The sequence below is a fragment of the Chlamydotis macqueenii genome, chromosome 8, assembly GCF_036417535.1.
Source record: "Chlamydotis macqueenii isolate bChlMac1 chromosome 8, bChlMac1.mat, whole genome shotgun sequence".
Taxonomy (NCBI): domain Eukaryota; kingdom Metazoa; phylum Chordata; class Aves; order Otidiformes; family Otididae; genus Chlamydotis; species Chlamydotis macqueenii.
In genome coordinates this window covers 2,037,575-2,056,818 of record NC_141563.1, presented here as the reverse complement: position 1 = coordinate 2,056,818, position 19,244 = coordinate 2,037,575, and the positions used below count along the sequence as shown (strand labels likewise).

Here is a 19,244-nt window from a genome sequence, read left to right as displayed (position 1 = left end):
AAAATCCTAAATTGATCGTTTGGTGTCGTTTCACCTTAATTTAGTCCGAGGGAATCACAAACCTGCTACAGCTCCGGGCCGTAACACCTGGGGAAAAGAGCAACTGGGAAACCCTGGGGTGAGGAGATGGGCGATCCGGATGGGGTGCATCCCAGGACATGGCAGAGAGCCATTTGTGCTGGAAGCTGTGGCTGGCAGCATGGAAATGTCTCTGGCAGCAGGAATATTCCCCAGGGATCATGGGTTCCGGCAGCCCCACAGCCTGACCCCGAGACTGCTGTCCTCGGGAGGTACCCCTTCCCCACAGCCGTGTCTTTGTGCTCTGCTCCCCACAGTCAGCCTGAGGGAGACACCTTGGCACCCGGGCAGGCAACCCCGGCTCCAGCTCAAACCCCAAAGCCTTTTAATGAGAACAAATATGGAGGAAAGGCGTGAGAGCAGGGGAATCAGAGCACAGGAAATAGCGGGCTGTTGGTGGGAAAGTGGAGATGGTTCCCTGGTGCTCACGGTTCTCCCAGCTGCACAGACCTCTCCTCCCTCCTGGCTGCACCCAGCCCAAGGGCAGGAACAGGCTCTGCCGGGCCAGGGCTCAGGGACGGTTGTGCGCTGAGCTCTGCTGTCACAGCCTTTGTGTCCTCAGGGGGATGCGCCAGAGACACCTCTTCAGCATCGTCATAGCCTGTGCTCTCTGCGGGCAGGGACCAGGCATCTCCCTCAGCTCCAGAGGCCCCAGTGCGTCTCTGGGAGCGGCGGTTTGCCCCTGCAAGCAGCAAGGCAGGCCATTGCATGTTTGTCCCATGGGGTGCCCCTCCTGGTCTGTACATCACCTTCCTCCCTTCTCCTCACCAGACCTGAGATGTTCAGCTCCCTCTCCTGCCCGCGGTCCCCCCAAGGAAAACTCCCAGTGCAAGTTCCCCCATCCCAGGATTTGGGGCTCTCAGTATGGCAGCAATCCACCCGGCACCAGGGACGGCACCCCAGGAAGCGGCAGCGCTCTCTTTCCCTCTCACCTCCAGGTGCATCCCTGGGCCCTGCTGCCTCCTCTGCTGCCCTGGGCATTTCCCAGTCTCCCTGCCCAGACACAGGATCCTCCCCAGGGTCAGGAATCTCCCTGGCATCATCATAGCCATCTGCTGGGTCACCTCTGGGCAGGACAGGGGCGTCTGAAAAGACAGGGGAGTTGGCAGCAGTGAGAAGAGATGTCCTGCAGAGCAGAGGGTGGGAAGATGTGGAGGGACATGGGGCTCAGACACTGGTGTTGGCAGCAGCAGCACCACAGGAGACCCCTCATGTTCTCTCCAACTCGAACAGTGACACTCAGAGACATTGCTATCCATCACACATCTGCAGGGAGGAGAGATCAACCCCTTCCTGCCCCCCATTACCTGGTGCTGATCCCAGATCATCCTCCTCCTTGCTGTCCCTGGGGTAGGGCTGCAGCTTGGTCAGGGACCCCTCCGGATAGGAGCCTGGAGAGAGGTGCAGCGGGTGTTCCTGGGGTGAGCTCTGCTGACTCAGCTTGTGGTCAGCTCTGCTGGGGACAGGGGACCCACAGACCCAGGGCTGAGTGGGGAGGAGGGCTCAGGATGTACCCTGCTCCCCTGGGACAAACCCCCATCTCAAAGGGGCTCCCAGAGATGCCCCAGCACAGCCCCCTCCCTCAGCCCTCGGCTGTCAGATGGGATGTAGGGGCAGGCAGAGAGGGGCTGTCCCCGGCTGGGATGGGCAGATCCGTTAGGGAGGAAGCTTCTCTCCTGGGTCCAGGACCTGGTTGCTTTCCCTAAAGACCCCGCAGCCCCAGCACTGCAGGGACCATGGGCAAGGGATCCGCAGGGGGCCAGCCCTGGAAAGGGGCCAGGGGAAAGAGCCCTGCAGATGTGCTCCCCACGAGGGATGCATACCCACCTGTGCTGCCGAACGTCGCCTGCTTCTCCCACGCTGGGCTGTAGCCAATCTCCTCATACACGGCCTCAGGGAAGGGCTCCCAGGCTCTCTGGGAGCCTGCGGACAGAGGCAGGGCTGGTTCAGGGACAGCTGGAGAGGGGATGGGAACCCGCTCTGCTCCCCCAGCCCTGTTCCCCTGGGCCAGCACAGGGCTGACCCCACAGCACAGACTTGCTGCGCTGTCCAGTCGCCGCTGCCGCTTCCTCAGTGAGGGCCATGTCCCCACGAAGAAGGTCTGCGGCAGCTACAATCTCACACCATCCCCTCAGAGACAGCCCTTGTGCCCCTCTGGCCAGGCAGTCAATGGGGCAGCGCATGGGACAGCAAGCAGCACACAGTCTTGTCCCCGCCAGCTCTGCCTGTGCCCCTTGCCGACACCGACAGCACCCCTTGCGCTGCCAGGAGACACATTCCCCTGCGCCCACGGGAGAGGACCCACCTCTGTGCCCAGCCCTGGCGCTTCGCACTTGCCCGACCAGGAGGGCCAGGAGCAGGCAGAGCAGGGCTCCCAGGATGATGCAGATGATGACGGGCAATGAGAGGCTCCCACTGCCAGTCAGGCGGCCACGCGTGGGATCTGCAGAATGAGAACACAGAAAGGGCAGCACCAGGCCTGCGAGAGTTGGGACACCCCACTCCTGACCCCCATTACTCCGGGGATGGGGGACCTCGGTCCATGGGTGATGGGGAAGCTCCCACCCTGCTGGGTAAATGACAGCCTCCCCAACTCTCCCCATGGCTGCCCCAGCAAGGAGCCTCCTCCCTCCAGCTGCATGTGACAGCCTGGCTCCACAAAGACTTGGCACTGGCAAGGAGGACAGGTTACCTGCTCGAGGGGTTGGTGCTGTCGTCCTGGCTGCAGCTGCAGAGAGAAAGGAGAGCTGGGTTGAGAGGGAGGGTGTAAGGGTAGCAGGGAGTGCGTGTCACATGCAGACATCCCTGACACAGCCCACCCAAACTGCCCCTCTTGCAGAGCTGGTCAATGTGGCTGAGGCAGAGCTCTGGGCCCTGCTCTGGGCCATGGGTAGGATGGCACAGGCAGCCCAGGAGATGTCCCTGGGGGCTGCAGAGCCCTACGGCCACAGGCCAAGGGACATTCAGCCTCATGGAAGCTGCTCCCCATTTGGCACCAAGTTCCCATGCTCTGCAGGGATGGCCTGGTTCTCAGGAGCTCTGAGGGTGTGCTGGGACCCAGCGGGGAAAACATCTTCCCCAGCTCCTTGCCAGCACCCCTGTGAGTGGTTCCAGCCTCTCCACTCACCTGAGCAGTGCACGGAAGCATCTTCCTTATGCTGACAGGCACCGCTGTCCCCAGGCCGCGTGCAGCAGTCCTGCAGAGATGGCTCTGTCCCCCGGCACTCCACCTGCTCCAGCCAGATGGGGCCCGTCCCCTCCCCAAACGCAGCCTCCCCCAGGGCAGATACCGCAGGGCCACAGCCCAGCTGCCTGCATGCCACCTCAGCGTCCTGCATGTCCCAGGAGGCGTCGCACACCGTCCCCCAGGAGCCGCGGTGCCAGACCTCCACTCTGCCCGAGCACCCGTTCTCGCCTCCCACGGCACGAATCTTCTCCCTGGCTGGAGAAGGCAGGCACCTCCCAGGGCACTGGGACAGCAGGCAGAGCCCTGCCAGGTGAGAGGGGCACACAGAAGCAGCTACCTGTGCAACTCGAGGCGTTTGGGCACATAGCCCCCAGGGCCAGGGGCGTTTCTTGCTGTCTCCCTGCAGAAGGAAATGCCTTGGTGAAGGGGCTGCTGGAGGGCTTCGTGCAGCAGAGAATGGGGCTGAGCTCTGCTGGTGCCTCCCTGCGCCACATCACTCACCGCAGCAGCTGAACCCCGGCCATTCGGGGGACACACGCAGCAATGTGGGGGACCCTGACTGCTCAGCCCCTAAGGGACCCTGGCTGACAGAGCAGCAGGAGGGTGTCCGTGAAACGGCCACACCTTGGAGCCCTGGCTGGTCTCCTCTGAGACTTTGCCTGGAGACACCCGTGCCTCCCCTGGGCCAAACTGGGAACCCGGCTGGCAACTGCTGGTGAATGTGTGGGGCTCTGAGAGCTGAAGTCCCATGCCAGCAAGGAAAAGCCCCTGCAGGCCCTGTCTGTGCAGTTGAGGGTTTCAAGCAGGTGGCAGGAGCTGGGTGGACGCTGGTGCCCCTGTAGCTCAGAATTACCATTGCAGGTAATGTGGGTCTCCTCTTGCAGGTCATCACACGACTGTGGGTTCCAGGGAGCGGAGGGACACTGCCAGAAGGAGCTGTTTTTCTCCCCACATTCCACAAGATCCAGCCAGGTGGGGCCAGACACTCTGCCAGAGGTCAAGGGTGTTTCCAGGGAGCCTCCGTCCCCACAGCCCAGGTCCTTGCACGCCAGTGACACCGTTTTGGGAGGCATTGAGTTGGAGCAAACACTGCCCCATGTCCCATTATAGAAAACCTGCAGGCGCCCAGAGCAGTTGGTGCTGTTCTCCAGTCTCAGCGCCACGAACTCTGGGAGGAAAGGCCCCAGAGGGAACAGATTAGTCCAGGGCTATGGGAGCAGGGATGCCCTGCAACACCCAGGCCCACAGGAAGGCAAAGGAATGGCCAACAAGTCCCCCTTGCAAGCACCGGTGGAGAAAAGTCCCTGATGGACAGACACCCCTGCCCTTCCCGCTCTCCCTCGGGGACAGCTGAGCTCCCTACAGACCCCCAGTGGGAATGAGGGGACCCATGTGTGGGCATCCCCGGGATGGGCTTGGGCAGGCTCAGAGGCAGCCAGGAACAGCCTCATCCCAGCATCCCTGGGCACGCAGCTCCCACCACCGTTCCCAGCACAGACCTGAGCAGACGACACCTGCGTCCTCTTTGTGCGCGCAGTTGTGCTGCCCCCAGGACCCTGATGGGCAGTCCCAGAGAGCAGCTTCAGCCCCGGAGCAGTTCACACCGTCCAGCCAGATCTGCCCGGAGCCTTCCCCGAACCGAGCGGAGCTGACCGCCTCCACCGCCCCTCCGCAGCCCAGCTGCTGGCAAACGACGGTGGCGTCAGGCAGGTCCCAGCCATCATCACAGACGGTCCCCCAGCTGCCCTGGTAGTAGATCTCCACTCTCCCAGCGCAGCGCCCGGACCCATTCACCAGCCGGAGCTGCCGGCTCCCTGCAGCAGGAAGAAACATCAGCTGCCATCAGGGGCCGGCTGCCCGCCCAGCCCAAAGCCTGGAGGGGCCAATGCAGTGCCACTCACCCCAGCAAACGACCCCCACATCCTCTGCAATCCCTGCCACCAGTGCGCTCTCGGGCAGGGAGGTGTTGCAGAGGCTCAGGTTGGCCTCGTGCCCTGCACACCGCACTCCTCGCAGCCCCACAGGACCGGTCCCTCTTTGAGCCTTTGGGGGGTTGTAGGCTTTTTCTGCCTCTCCGCACTGCAGCTGGCGGCACACCACGCTGGCCTCCTGCGCGTCCCACTGGTCATCCAGGACTCTGCCCCACGTCCCGCGCTGGAAGATCTCCACTCGCCCGTCGCACCGGCTCCCTCCGCCCACCAACCGCAGCGACATGGAGGCAGCTGGGCCTGGGGAGAGCAGCCGTGCCCCAGCCCTTGTCAGCACCGGAGAGCCCAAAACCTGCAGCACCTCTACAGGCTCTGACCCCCTCACGGCGCAATGGTGCTCGTCCGCCTGCCCCCAGCCCTCTGCGCTGAGCTTCGGGAGCAGGTTTCCACAGGATTTATTTCCCAGTCCTGAGCCTTCCTGAGCAAGACGCTGTCTCTGGTCTTGGTGAGGCAGAGCCACCCAACACGTCCCTGCTGTGGCACCCGCAGGAGGGAACAGCAGCCGTACATTTGCCCCACAACCACCCCAGCAGCTCCCAGGGGGTGCTAATGGCACAAACACACCGGGGAACCCTGCCACTCCCCATCATTACAGCACGCAGGGGCTCGCTACACTCTCAAACTCCCATCCATAGGCACTGCTCAAAGTGCTGCTTCTCCGTAGATCCTGGGCTGCCCAGCACCAGAAGCTCATGTCCACTCTGCATCTGACCCCTCAACTCATCTGCAGCTGCCGGGGGCACCTGCGCAGCCCCTCTGGGTGTGGGACTGGGCTCTGCGGTTCTCACTGTGGAGCTGGGACAGGGCTGTCTGCAGCCAGACAGATGGAGCTGAGCCCCGCAGAACCGTCCCTGGCCCGTCGTGCAGCAGTACAGAAAAAAGCCTGGGCCTGGCGGTGGCCCCAGGGCCTGGGCTGCTGCCCTGGGGGCTACAGGCGTCTGTCTCCATTTGGTCTTCATCTTCCACATCAGAGCAGCCAGTCTGAGGAGGAAAAGCTCTTGAGATCGCTGCTGGCACAGCACATTTATGCAGGGAGAAATGCAGCCGGGAGCTGCCATGGGGTCCCCCGCTTTGGGTGGCCGTGTCACACCTAAGGGGAAAATTGAGTTAATTCGGTGTTTCCCCAGCACTTACCTGAGCAAATGACAGCAGCATAGTTCTCATGGGAGCACGGCGAGGCACCCAGGGCAGTCACTGGGCACTGTCCCAGGTGGGCTTCAGTTCCATTACAGTGGAATGAGTCTCTCCAGACGGGGCTGGTGCCGCTCCCAAAATGCCCTCCTCTTGGAATGGACTCAGCAAACCCGCAGCCAAGGTGACGACAGAGAACGTGGGCGTCCAAGAGATCCCAGTGGGAGGCACAGAGGGTGCCCCAGGTCCCCAGCACCTGGACCTCCACCCTCCCCTCGCACGCTGTGCTGCCATTCAGGAGCCTGAACCCTGTGTACTCTGGGGGCAGAGAAAGATGAGAGAGGGTACATTGGTGCTTTGTACCCTCTGTAGCTGGAGGAGAGGCCAGAGGAACAGCATTCCTTTCTCCTCCTTCTGCAGACAACCACATCACCCCTCCTGTCTTCACACCCAGCACAGCACAGTCCCCGCCCTGCTCCCCCATCCCCAGCGCAGCCCCGGTGTTCAGCACCACCCTGAGTCCTTACGTGTGCAGGTGACACCAGCAGCATTCGCGTGGGTACAAGGCTGGTCCCTGGGGGTTCCCCTGGGGCAGACGGCAAGAAGGGATTCATTCCCCACACACTGAAACTCTCTGTCCCAGATGGCACCAACACCTTCTCCAAAGTGAGCTGCCCCAGGGATGGCCAGGGCTGCACCACACTGCAGCTCCCCACAGACCACGTCAGCAGCTTTGGGACCAAAGTCTGAGTCACAGACAGTTTTCCACTGGCTCCCATCATGGATCTCCACACGTCCTGAGCAGGGGCTGTCCCCACCAACCAGCTGGACAAATCCTGGAGAAACCAAAGACCTCTGCAAGTTCCCACAGCCCTCTGGCAGTGACATGCCCACATCTCACCTCATCTCCAAGGCGGCTGCAGGCAAAGAGCCCCACAACCACCCCAGCAGCTCCCAGTGGGTGCTAATGGCACAAACACTCCAGGGACCCACTGCCGCTCCTCATGCATCATGACAGCATGCAGGGGCTTGCTGTGCTCCCAAACCCCCAGCTGTAGGCACTGCTCAGACAAACTGCTGCTGCCCCATAGACGCTGGGCTGCGCAGCACCGGCCCCAGGACCTGCAGTGGCCATAAAACTTGAGCCCACAGAGACGGGCCCAGGCACTGTGGTCCCCTGACGCCTGCTGTGCCCTCCGAGCTCAGGGCAGGCTGAGGAAACACTTGGTGCTGCCAGGAATGCACCACATTACTTGAGGTTCCTGGGCCATTGGGGCACCCCTGTTAGATGGGACATGTCACAGGGCAAAGGCACGGCAAGGCTGCCCCCAGCTCCAGTGCCTGCCTGGGAAGGGGGTCGTCACCCAGGCCCAGCGTACGCTGCCAGGTGTGCACAGCCCCAGCAGGATTTCAGGCAGAGGGCAGCAGAGCAGGCAAAGGAGCAGCCCGGGGCTGACACAAACTTCCAGGGCAAGGACAGGCCCTGAGGACAGCCAGCAAGTCCTGGCAAAGCCCCTGTGGTGCAGGGCAGGCAGGGAGTGGGGCAGGCACGGGATGCTGGGCAGCAGCTCAGCCCTGTCTGCACAGGACCATGTCCCTGTGGGCTGGCTCTCATGGAGCGAGAGCTTTTTCATGGAAGAGGAATGAGGGGCCAACCTGACACCCTGCCCCTCCGCCCAACACCTGTTCTTCCCTCTGAACATCCCCTTTGCTTTGGCCCAGGGACTTGTGTCTGCCAGGGGGCACAACCCAAAAGTCCCTGCCCCCCTCACAGCCATTCCTGGGGATGTGAGTGGTTGCATGAGCTGCTTTTGGTGCCCCTGGCACGGTGGGCCTGGTCCTCAGTGCTGCCAGAAATGTCCTGGGTGAACCAGAGGAGAGAGGTGGGAACCAACAGACACCCTAGGGCTGGGCAGGAGGATTAATCTGAGCCACCTCAGGGTCCAGGCATGCAACGGACACTCTGAGGTGGGCTCCCACCGGGCTTTCCCCAGGGACCAGGGACACCAGCAATGACAGTCCTAGCTTGGCAGCGTGACCGGACACACCGGACCCTGCTCTGGTGCACACTCAGTGCTCTCTGAGGACACAGCCAGGTCCCTTCCCTTATTCTGTCCACAAAGGTGGAGAACAGGCTCACCTCTTACCTGAACACGTCACTCCAGCATCCGTACTGTGGTGACAGTACTGTATATACTGGTTTTTGTGCGTGCAGTCAGACAGAGCAGACTCGGTGCCATCACAATCAAACCCAGATGTCCAAATGGGGCCAGATCCTGGCCCAAAGTATGCTTCCTGATCAGCTTGAAGAGCAGATCCACAGCCCAGCTGCTTACAAACCACTGCAGCGTCCTTCATGTCCCAGAACACAGGACACACGGTCCCCCACTGGCCCTGGTGCTTCACCTCCACTCTCCCAGCACAGCGTCTGCCACCATCCTCCAGCCTCACCTCCGCAGCCCCTTCAAACACCAACACGGGAATGGTCAGCGGAGTGCCAAGGCCCAGAACACAGATCTGGGAGTCCTCCCTGCCTGGGCTGAGTCACAGGCCCTGGGGTGGGACCCCCTCCTCTCTGAGTTGTCTCTGGGGAAGTGTGTGTGTCCCTCCTCTCCCCAAGGTCTCTGCAAGCTGGGGCACCCAACCCCAGCCCTGCTGGGCCATTAACTGCCCCACAGCCATTAGCACCACCCCGTTCCAACAGCCCCTGCCCATACCCACCCACACACCGTCCCCCCAGTCCTGCACAGGACACCCACTCCTCTGCAGACCAAAACACCCTGAACAGCCCCACGCCCACAGGGTCACAGCTTCCCCTGACCACTACGTGCCCTGACATCACCCAAACCCACACCCTCCCCAGGGCTTTCCATGTCCACTGAGATGATCCCGAGCATCCCTCCAAACCATATCCCCTCCTCGGCCCTGGAGGCAGCTCAGCCCTGTGTTTGGCTGGGGCCCCCAGGAAGGAAACTCCTCTGCCACCTGTGGGTGCAGACAGCCCAGTCCCTCTGTCACTGTGGAGCACAAAATGCCTTCCCGGGGCTGGGGCTCCCTTGGGCGCTGGGGACAGCGAGCAGCACACAAACCCTCTGGGGCACCCCGGAGATTTGCTGTGCCCTGGTCCTTGCTGAGAGCGGCCATCGCCAGCTGGGCCACCACCAGCCCCAGGGGCACAGCACTGGGGAACAAGGCCTCTCAAAATGGTACCAAGGATGGGGTGTGTCGTAGTTCAGTTTCCTACAGAAGCTACCACCTTAGGCCCCCCCTCACTAACAAAACCAGAACAGGGTGTCAGGCACGGGCTGCCATAAACACGGCGAGGCACAGGGAGAGGCAGAAGGTCCAGAGCACCTTCTGACCCTCATCTCAGTGGCACCTGCAAAGAAACCCCATTCCCAAAGGGATCCCAATGACCCCCCTGGTGCCCACTGGCCTGGGCCGTGAGAGAAGAGAACTGGCACTCACCCCTGCACAGCTGCACACAGAGGAGCAGCCACAGCACCTGAGGAGACAGCAGTCCCTCTGTCCCCATCCTGAGGCTCCTGTCCTGTTGGCACAGCCCTGCTACACACCGCTCCCTGTCACGGCTCACGAGCACTCACAGGGACAATGACGATGAGAGGGTGATATATCTCTACAGATGCCGACCCAGCTGCAGGAGGAGCCAATCAAAGCAGCAGCACCTTTTTAGACATTATCAGGAGCTATCCCGCCTCCGACACAGCCCAGTCCTCCAATGAACTTCTCCAGCGCCGTTCATGACCATATTTGAGGGACACATATGTGTCATGGGTGTCATGGTCACTGTGGTGGGGGATTGTCACGAGACAAGCTGGGTGTGGAGGGGAACCGGGTCTGTCACCCCTTGCACTCTGCTGTGGGGACTGGGAGCACTGAGCATCTCCTGCCCTGGGCTCATCCAAGAAGCCAGGAGGCAAGTGTCCAGCTGCACCCAAACCCTGGGAACCATGGAGCTGGGACTGCACCAGAGTCTGTGTCAGGATGGGAAGGAAACAGCCCCTGGCCCTGCTACAGACCTTGTGCTGGGAGCAGCAGCTGGGAAAAGTCTTTGGCCAGGGGAAGAGCTCCATCCCGGGAGTGCTGGCTGGCCCGCCCCTCCCCTGAGAGTCCCAGGGTGGGTCCCTGCAGGAGCCGGATCTGGGACATGTCCCTGCCCCGGCAGCAGACGTGCAGCCCAGAGGCTCAGACGTGTCCCTGACTCTCAGCGTGTCACTGAGGCGCCGTTATTCCCTGCAGGGGGATTAGGAGCTGGAGCCTGCAGGTGCACAAACCACAGCCCACGTGACCTCGCAGCGCTCGCCGTGCTCCCCCCGCAGTGCCCGGGCAGGAAGTCTGTGGTTTCCTCCTGGCACCCTGCCCCGGCACAGCCCTGCTGTGCCCCCGAGCGACCCCCACCCCAACCGCTCCAGCCAGGGCTGCAGGGGCTGCTCCTTCGGCCTCGCAGACGCGGGGCCGGGCAGCTCGCCCTCCCCGTGATGTCCCTCTGATGCACATGGCTGCTCTGCTACCAGCCCCTTGGCCACGGGGTGTCACCGGTGACGTGACCTTACGCTGTCCTAGTGCATCAGCTGTGTGCTCATGACTTATCCTGACGGTGCCCTCACACCCTTCGACTTCTGCTGCTGCATGCTCAAGTGTGACACCGTCACACGTGTGTGTGTGCTGTGTACGAGCCTCTGCCAACGATGGTTCTTCCAAAAAGCCATGTTTGGGTAGAGTCCAAATATGACCTTGATGACAGCAGAAGCACTCACACAAGCCATTGCTTTGCTAAAAGCTGCTCAGGCACCAGTGAAATCACGAACACGTATACGAGCCGTGAGCCTATGGTGGGGTAACGTTAGCAGGGCTGCATGTATGCAGGAGGGGCAGTCTGCAGTGATTCGCATGCTAGGCGCGGATAGGTCCATGGGCGCAGGGGGCAGGTGTGTCCACGTACGTGGTGGGCACGGATAAGTCCATGGGTGCAGGGGCAGGTGCGTGGCGGGCACGGATAGATTCATGGGCGCAGGGGGCGGGTGCGTTCGCGTGCGTAGCGGGTGTACGGGTATTTAACCCCGTGTTGCGCAGCATTAAATTGAAGGCTTGGCTTGACGGTATCCGTGTGATGCCCTGCTTTCCCCGGAGCGGGGCTCCGGTGCGTGCGGGGTAGGTTAGCTGGCAAGAGAGCCGGCACCTACTGCTGGCCTATCCGCCACCCCGCCACAGGTGATGTCACAGCATCTGCCACTGCCATGTACCTGTTCCTGCTTTATCAGGTACCCAGGCACCACTGACATCCCCAGGACGTTCACAGGCCAGGTTCCAGCTCCTGGCCTGCCATCTGCTCAAGCACCAGTAGCGTCACAAACACCTACACAACCTACAAGTCTGCTCCTGGCCTATTGGCTTCTCAGGCACAAGTGACCTCATAGGAACCTGCACAACCCACGAACCTTCTTCTGGGTCTATGAAGTACTCAGACACTAACGAGCTCACAAACCCCTTCACAGGCTTTTGGCCTTCGCCTGCCCTATCAGCTACTCGGGAACCAGTGACTTTGTAACCACCCACACAGACCGTGGGCCTGCTCTTGCCCTGTCACCCATGCAGGAAGCAGAGACTTCACAACAGCCAACACAGTCCATGGGCCTGCTCCACGCCTACCAGCTACTCAGCGGGGAGTGACCTCACGAGCACACGTCCCCCTGTTTGCCGTGGAGTCGTTGTCGAGGTATCCGGTCTGCAGTGGCCTCACCAGCACCTATACAAGCCGTGCACCTGGTCCTGGCCTGTCCGCCACTCTGCCAACAGTGACCTCACAAGTTCCTACGCAAGCCATGAGCCTACTCTTGGCCTGTCAGCTCCTCAGGCAGCAGGGACCTCACAAGCACTACCAACCCATTTGCTATGTGCTCCTGTGGTACAGTGACCCCCCTCGGCAGCTAAATGCCCAGCCAGTGGCTCCCTCACTCCCCGTCAGCAGGATGGGGGGGGCAACTGCAAGGGCAAAAGCAAGAGAAAAACTCAGGGGGGAAGATAAACATCACTTAATAAATGGAGGGGAAAAAGGAAAGGAAACAATCCATGGAGAGGCAACCACTCGCACCAGCAGATCAAAGCCCAGCCAGGCTCTGGGCAATGGCTACGTGGGAGAAACTCCTCTCCCAGTTTTAGTGCTGAACAAGACGCCATACGACATGGAATATCTCTGCTCCGATCAGGTCAGATGTCCTGACTTTGTCACCCTTCATCGTTTTACTCACCCTCAGCCTCCTCGCTGTGGCGGCAGAGTGAGGTACAGAGCAGGCCTTGACACTAAGCCAGCACTGGTCAGCAGTAGCTACACCATCAGTGTGGTCTCAGCACTCTTTCAGACACCGTCGCAAAGCACAGCACTGTGTGGGCTGCTGTCAAGACAATGAACTCCCTCCCAGCCAGACCCAGCACAACCTCCCCCTCTTCTTCCACACCATTTGGATGCTGCTTAGGTCCTGCAGCACTCAGCCCATTTGCATCAACCATCACAAGGCCCTTCCCCACTCTTCCACATGCCATACACACAGTGGACGGGGTTTGGCTGGTGTGGCTCAGGTGGACCTGGACAAGTCCCAGCCCACTCCTGACTCCTCCCCTCACTCAGTCATCTGGAGTTTTTGAAACATTCAATCAGGTCATCAACCTAAGGAGAAGGCAAAACATGCAGCACCAGCCTGCACCCCACAATGGCCTTACAGGTGGCTGTGAGATCCCCCACATCTGTGGGGAAAGGGAGCTCCCCACCACCACCTGACGTCTTGGTGTGACACCTCACAATGAAGTTTTGAGTGCACAGGCCCATTGCTTGTTTATTCTCATTCATGTGGTTCTTTTGAGGGATTCCCTGTGGGTCTTCTCCTCTTTGTGCCTGTGCACATGTTCTCAATTTGACATTTTGTCCTGGCTTTCCACTTTCACAGCCCGCACGGCCCGTGTCTTGCTGCGAAGCCCAGACTCTGCCCCGCTAAGCCTGCACGGCTGCCCTGCTGCGCTGGGCTCGGGCTCGGGGGCCACCCAGTCTGACCCGCAGGATTGGGCCCTCTTGGCACCTGACAGGATTTGTTACGAGGGCCCCTTGGAGGCCTCCTAGGAGGGGGAAGTAGCCCCTGGGAGCGTTCCATCTCTTCCATGCCCGCTTTCAGGCACTGCTCCACCCTCTTGAAGTGCCCCCCTGCTCCAGACCTGTCAGGGCTTGTTCAGCAGCCAAGGGAAGCGGAGAACCCTGTTCTGGCCTCTTCCTCTTCCTTTTGTTTCTGTTCACATTTAAACTGTAATTGTTCACTCCATTAGCTCTTGCTACAAAAAGATTTATACCTATGCTTTTAACACTGTATGTACTTAATTCCTGTATGTACTTAATGTTCACATATAAAAATATATATATATAAAATACATATATGGACATTTATGTCAATATACAAAAACGTATATATGTACAAATAAAAATAACATATATTTATACATGTTTGTACAATTCTTTATCAAAAGAGAGTTTATAGAAAAGGACACATTTCTCTATCTGAGCACTTCCTTGACCAAAGGAGGGGGGCTGCCAATCACAGGGCTTCCTGAGAACACATGGGTATGATGGTGTCAACAAATGGCTGTCAGCCAATCAGAACGCAGGACGGAAACCTCGGTAATGAGGCTGTCAGAAGCGGCAGCCTCCCTCCCTGTGTGTAATGACAGGGGGCTTCCTTTGTGAGGTGCCCCTGGCAGCGCTGGCACAGGCGGCAGTCCTGCCAGCCAATCACAGGGCTGCCTGAGAACACACGGGTGTGCCGATGGCAAGAAATGGCCATTGGCCAATCACAGAGCAGTATGATGTTTAACAACGTGGTAGCCAAAACAAAATGACGGCCCCTGTGTGTGTAGGGGAAGGGCCTTCCAGGTCGGATCATCTCTGGGTGAACCGGAACGGGTGGTCGGCCCTGCCAGCCAATCACAGCAGAGCACGTGGTGGTACCTGAGAGTGACTTGCGGGGCAGATGGCCCCTGTGGCTGCTGGGAGGGGGCGGGACTTCCACTGGAAGCTGGTGGGCGGGGCAGCTGTCCCCTTGTCTCTCCTGCAGCAGTGGTGCCCGTGCTCCTGGCGTGTGCCAGGGCAGGATCCCAAACGGCACCAGGAAGGGACGTGGGGAGGTGCAGACACCCCAGCCAGAGGGGTGCACAGCCTGCACAGCCCCGAGAGCCTCCAGTGCCCTCAGATCTCCAGACCACGACAGCGACTGGCTTGCCAGACACAGGGGTGGTTCAACGGACGTGAAACACCAGCCCTGTCTGAGCTCTCGGGGCAGCTTGTCTGAGCTTCTCATCCCGGGGAACCTGCAGCTGTCCCAGTGCTGCCTGTGGTCACCATCTGACACCGTCATGGAAGGAGCCCTCACTCTGCATGTGCAGGGCTGTCTGCACGGACCCCTGCACCATCTATGTTGTACGCTTGCTCATGACGTCCAGCCACGCATATCCTACTCTCACCTGTGTCTGGCTGTGTGGAAGGAGCGTGTCTGATCCTGTCAAGGTATCTGCTCAAGGACCTGTGTCAAGGCAACAAGGGATGATCAAATAATGAGAAAAGGAGGAAGCCGTCAACAGGAACATTCAGGGACACAAACCTGACTGGCAAAGGATAAGGGAGGCAGGGATGGGAACGAGACATGGTCACACGAGGGCATGTGACCACGGGAGAGGATTTATTACAGCAAGGTTATCTGATCAAGGGCGTTCTCCTTTAGGAAACCAAGAGAAAGAAGGGAAACCAGAAGCATATTTTGCAACTGGCCTCTTTTACAGTATTTTCAGTCTACCCTCTTCTTTCTTCCTCCCTGCTTCCCCTTCCTCTGCATGTCCCTCCTGGGTTTGCACAGTGCTACTGACTTCCTCATCCCTCCCAGTCCGAGGTTCTTCTGATTCACAATCAGTTCAGATGAAAAGGCCAGCTGATCTTCCTGGAAGTGGCACCTGTAAAAGAGGCCAGTTGCATGTTCAACTAGCTTTTGGGAAGAGGGAGGAGTTTTGAGCAACAGAGAAGGGCCAGGGGCTGCTGAGGTATTAGGAAGCAACAGGGAAACACCAGTGAAATGCTTCCTTGGAATGAGGGTGTGTAATCTCCTAAGAGCTGATGGCTCTTTGTGCAAGGGGAAATCAGTAACAAGTGGAAACCCTCAAGGGTGCACACAGGGACCACTATTATTCAATATCTTCATCAAGGACACAGTGGGACTGAATGCACCCTCAGCAGGTTTGCAGATGACATGAAGGTGAGTGGTGCAGCTGGTATGCTAGAGGGAAAGGTTGCCTTCCAGAGAGATCTTGAGGGGCTGGAGGAGTGGGCCCATGTGAAGCTCATGAGGTTCAACAAGGCCAAGTGCAAGGTCCTGCACCTTTGTTGGGGCAACCCTGGATATAAATGCAGACTGGAGGGTGAAGGATCGAGAGCAGCCCAGCCATGGGCTGGGGTACTGGTGGATGAAAACTTTTACACAAGCCTGCAATGTGTGCTTGCAGCCCAGAAAGCCAATCGTATGATGGGTTGCATCAAAACAAACATGGTAGAGGGAGGTGAGAACCCACCTGGAGTAACGTGTGTAGCTCTGGGGTCCACAGTTCAAGAAAGCCATGGATGTGTTACAGTGGGTCCAGAGGAGGGCCACAAAAATGGTCAGACAACTCGAACACCTCTCTTAGGAAGAAAGGCGGAGAGAGTTGGGGTTGTTCAGCCTGGAGAAGGCAAGGCTCCAGGGAGACTTTCTTGCAAAAAGAAAGAATGATGGAGAGAGACTTTTTAGCAGGTGCCTACAGTGACAGGACAAGGAGCAACAGTTTTTAACTGGATTGGACATAAGGAAGATATTTTTTTGTGATGCAGGTGGTGAGACACTGGAATAAGTTGCCCAGAGATGATGTGGGTGCTCCATCACTGTAAGTGTTCACAGTCAGGTTGGATGGGGCTTGGAGTAACCTGATCTAGTGACAGGTGTCCTACTCCTTGCAGGGCGGGTTGGACTAGATGATCATTAAAGGTCACTTCCACCCCAAACCATTCTAGGATTCTCTGACCTCAGTGCAGATACCACTGCAGATGTAGGTACCAGTGCAGATGGAGATGCTTTTGTAGAGGGAGATACCATTGCAGATACTGATACATGGACACAGAAACCACAACAAGGACACGGGCAGGTGCAGATACATTTGATGGTACAGCTACAGTTACAGGTGCGATGACAGCTACAGATACACCACCAGACGCAGATGCTGGTACCATCAGAAATCCAGGTTCTGGTGCCATCACAGATACCGATGCGTAAGTACAGACATAGACACATACTGCCTTGCAGATGCAATTGCAGATCCACAAGATCCCCTTGCAGATGTCCTTGCAGATGCCACTGACGAAGCAGATACCATTGCAGACGCAGATAGCATGGCAAATGCACGTACCCTTGCAAATGCAGATGCCACAGCGGGTGCAGATCCCACTGCAGAGACCATTCCAGATCACACTGCAGATGCAGATGGAATTTCAGATGGAACTGCGGATGGAGATGACTTGGAAGTGGCTGATGCCATTGCAGAAGCACAGTTGATTCCATGATGATGTTGTAGGTCCCGTTACCAAAGGAAATTGCAATTCAGATGCCAGTACCACTGCAGGTGCAGATCCCACAGTTGGTGGCATTGCAGAGGCATGCATGATTTCAGATACATCTGCAGATGCCATTGTAGATGCAGATAAAATTGCAGACACAAATTCCATTGCAGATGGCGTTGCAGGATGAATTAGCATTGCAGGCACCACCGCAGATTCAGGAACCATTCCTAAGGACTTTGCAGATGCAGATACCACTGCAGATGCAGATGTTGTTGGATGTGCAGATCCCGTTGCAGCCGAAGGTATCACTGCACCTACCGTTCCTGATAATGTTGCAGAAGGAGATGCCAATTCAAACTGAACTGCAGAGGCAGGTGCCGTTTCAGATGCAGATACTAATGGAGATGGAGGTACCAATCAAGACACCACTGCAGATCCCATTACCCGTGCAAAGTGAGATGCAGGTACAATAGGAAATGCAGATGCCATTGCAGATGCAGATGTCACTGACGATGCAGAGGCCACTGGAGATGCCGATGCCATTTCAAATGCCGCTGCAGATGCAGATACCACTGCTGATGCTGATGCCACTGAAGATCTCAATACCGTTACACATACTGATGCAGATGCTGACACCATGACAGATGCCATTACCAGTACTGTTACAGATCCTGATACCAGTACAGACCGAGAGAGCAATACCCTTACGTTTGCTGGCTGCTACTTCAGGTAGATATGTAGTACTGCTCCGTCATTCCCCCTGCTAACCCCAGTGCTTCCAGTGCCACTCCCTCATTGCCCCCACCTGCCCCAGTACTCCCAGTGCCTCTCCCTGGCTCCCTCTGCTCACTCCAGTGCTCACAGTACCAGTCTCTCATTCCCTCTGTCTGCCCCCGTGCCTCCAGTGCTGCTCCCACATTGCCCCTGCCCACCTCAGTGCCCCAGTACAACTCCCTAACTCCCACTCATCCTAGCCAGTGCTCCCAGTGCTGCTCCCTTATTCCCTTCACCTGCCTCAGGGTTCCTCAGGGCCCTCAGTGGACCCACCAAGCCCACCAAGCTGTTCTACCACTGCCCCTCCTCAGCCGGACAGGAGAGGGAGAAAATAAGATGAAACAGAACTCATGGGTTGAGACCAAGTGAGTTTAATAAAGAAAAAGCAAAGACCTCATGGAAGCAAAGGAAATAAAGATTTCTCCTCTCTTTCCCATCAGCAGGTGATGTCCCACCGCTTCCCGGGCAGCAGGGCTTCATTACATGTAGCGGTTGCTCCAGAAGGCAAATTCCTGAATATCAAGTACCCACTCTCTTCCTCCTTTCTCTTAGCTCTTCTTGCTGAGCATGTTGCCATGTGGTATGGAATATCTCCTTGGTCACCTTGGGTCAGCCGTCTCGGCTGTGTTCTCTCGCAAGCTCCTGCCAATCCCAGCCTACTGGCCTTTGCAGGGGGATTGCAAAGACTGCCTTGATGCTGCGTGAGCACTGCTCAGCAGTAGCCAAAACATTGGCGTGTTATCAGCACATTTCTGAGTACAAATCAAAGCACGGCACTATAAGGGCTGCTGTGGGGAAAGTTAACTCCACCCCAGCCAGACCCAACACAATCTCTCTCTCTTTATTCCATACTATTTGCATTACGCTCAGGTCCTACGTAATTTAATACATTTACACATCTTCTAACCATCCCATTGTCTCCCTTCTTAACAACACTTACAACTTCTGCTACATCCTTAACCCATCTTTGCACCAGCATACAGATTTATACCTTCTCATTAACCGCCATCTCCTGTCCCTTACAGACAGATCTTATTCCCCGTGCCTCTAAATGTTCAAAAAAATGTTGCAAAACCTCTGAAACAAATCTTGTAAAACCTTTGAAGGGTTGCAAACCTGTTACGAATACCAGCTCGCTGCTAGGAAACCCCACACCCTTCCCATCTCGATCTGGGTATTGAGGACTCCAATCAGTAGAATTATAATTAATAACAATATCAATGATTGATAATAGGAGAATACTTAATCAATGTGATTCTGTGTTGGATACCTGGAGTACCAGGGGCACTTAGTGAACAATCCAGACCGAATGGAATTGTTATGTTTGTGAGCAGCAGGCCTCAAGGACATCGCTGAAGCTGCTTGTGAGAAAGTAATGAAGCAACCTTGAGAAGAAGGAAAACAGCTGGCATACGTGACTGGGGGCTGAACGTGAAGCAGGGTGCAGGTGGAG

General features: G+C 57.9%; 1 protein-coding gene across 1 annotated transcript; it reads right to left on the bottom strand.

Annotated features, from left to right (window-relative positions):
* Positions 1 to 472: 472 nt before the first annotated feature.
* Positions 473 to 9,919, bottom strand: LOC147599816 (antigen WC1.1-like). The gene is made up of 15 exons (XM_086753398.1): positions 9,853 to 9,919; positions 8,532 to 8,846; positions 6,912 to 7,220; positions 6,388 to 6,702; positions 5,167 to 5,493; positions 4,765 to 5,079; positions 4,119 to 4,433; positions 3,603 to 3,665; positions 3,206 to 3,520; positions 2,771 to 2,806; positions 2,384 to 2,521; positions 1,906 to 2,001; positions 1,386 to 1,469; positions 1,011 to 1,163; positions 473 to 760 (listed from the first exon to the last, which is right to left on the bottom strand). Exons 1-15 carry the CDS (start codon positions 9,917 to 9,919, stop codon positions 504 to 506), a joined length of 3,105 nt encoding a protein of 1,034 aa, XP_086609524.1. The 3' UTR covers positions 473 to 503.
* Between the last annotated feature and the right edge of the window lie 9,325 nt (positions 9,920 to 19,244).

Coding starts and splice junctions, on each gene's coding strand:
- LOC147599816 (XM_086753398.1), bottom strand. CDS start 9,919: ATGGGGACAGAGGGACTGCTGTCTCCTCAGGTGCTGTGGCTGCTCCTC. Junction 2,522..2,770: donor AGCACCAACCCCTCGAGCAG/GTAACCTGTCCT, acceptor CTCATTCTGCAG/ATCCCACGCGTGGCCGCCTG. Junction 761..1,010: donor GCCCAGGGATGCACCTGGAG/GTGAGAGGGAAA, acceptor TGCTGCTTGCAG/GGGCAAACCGCCGCTCCCAG.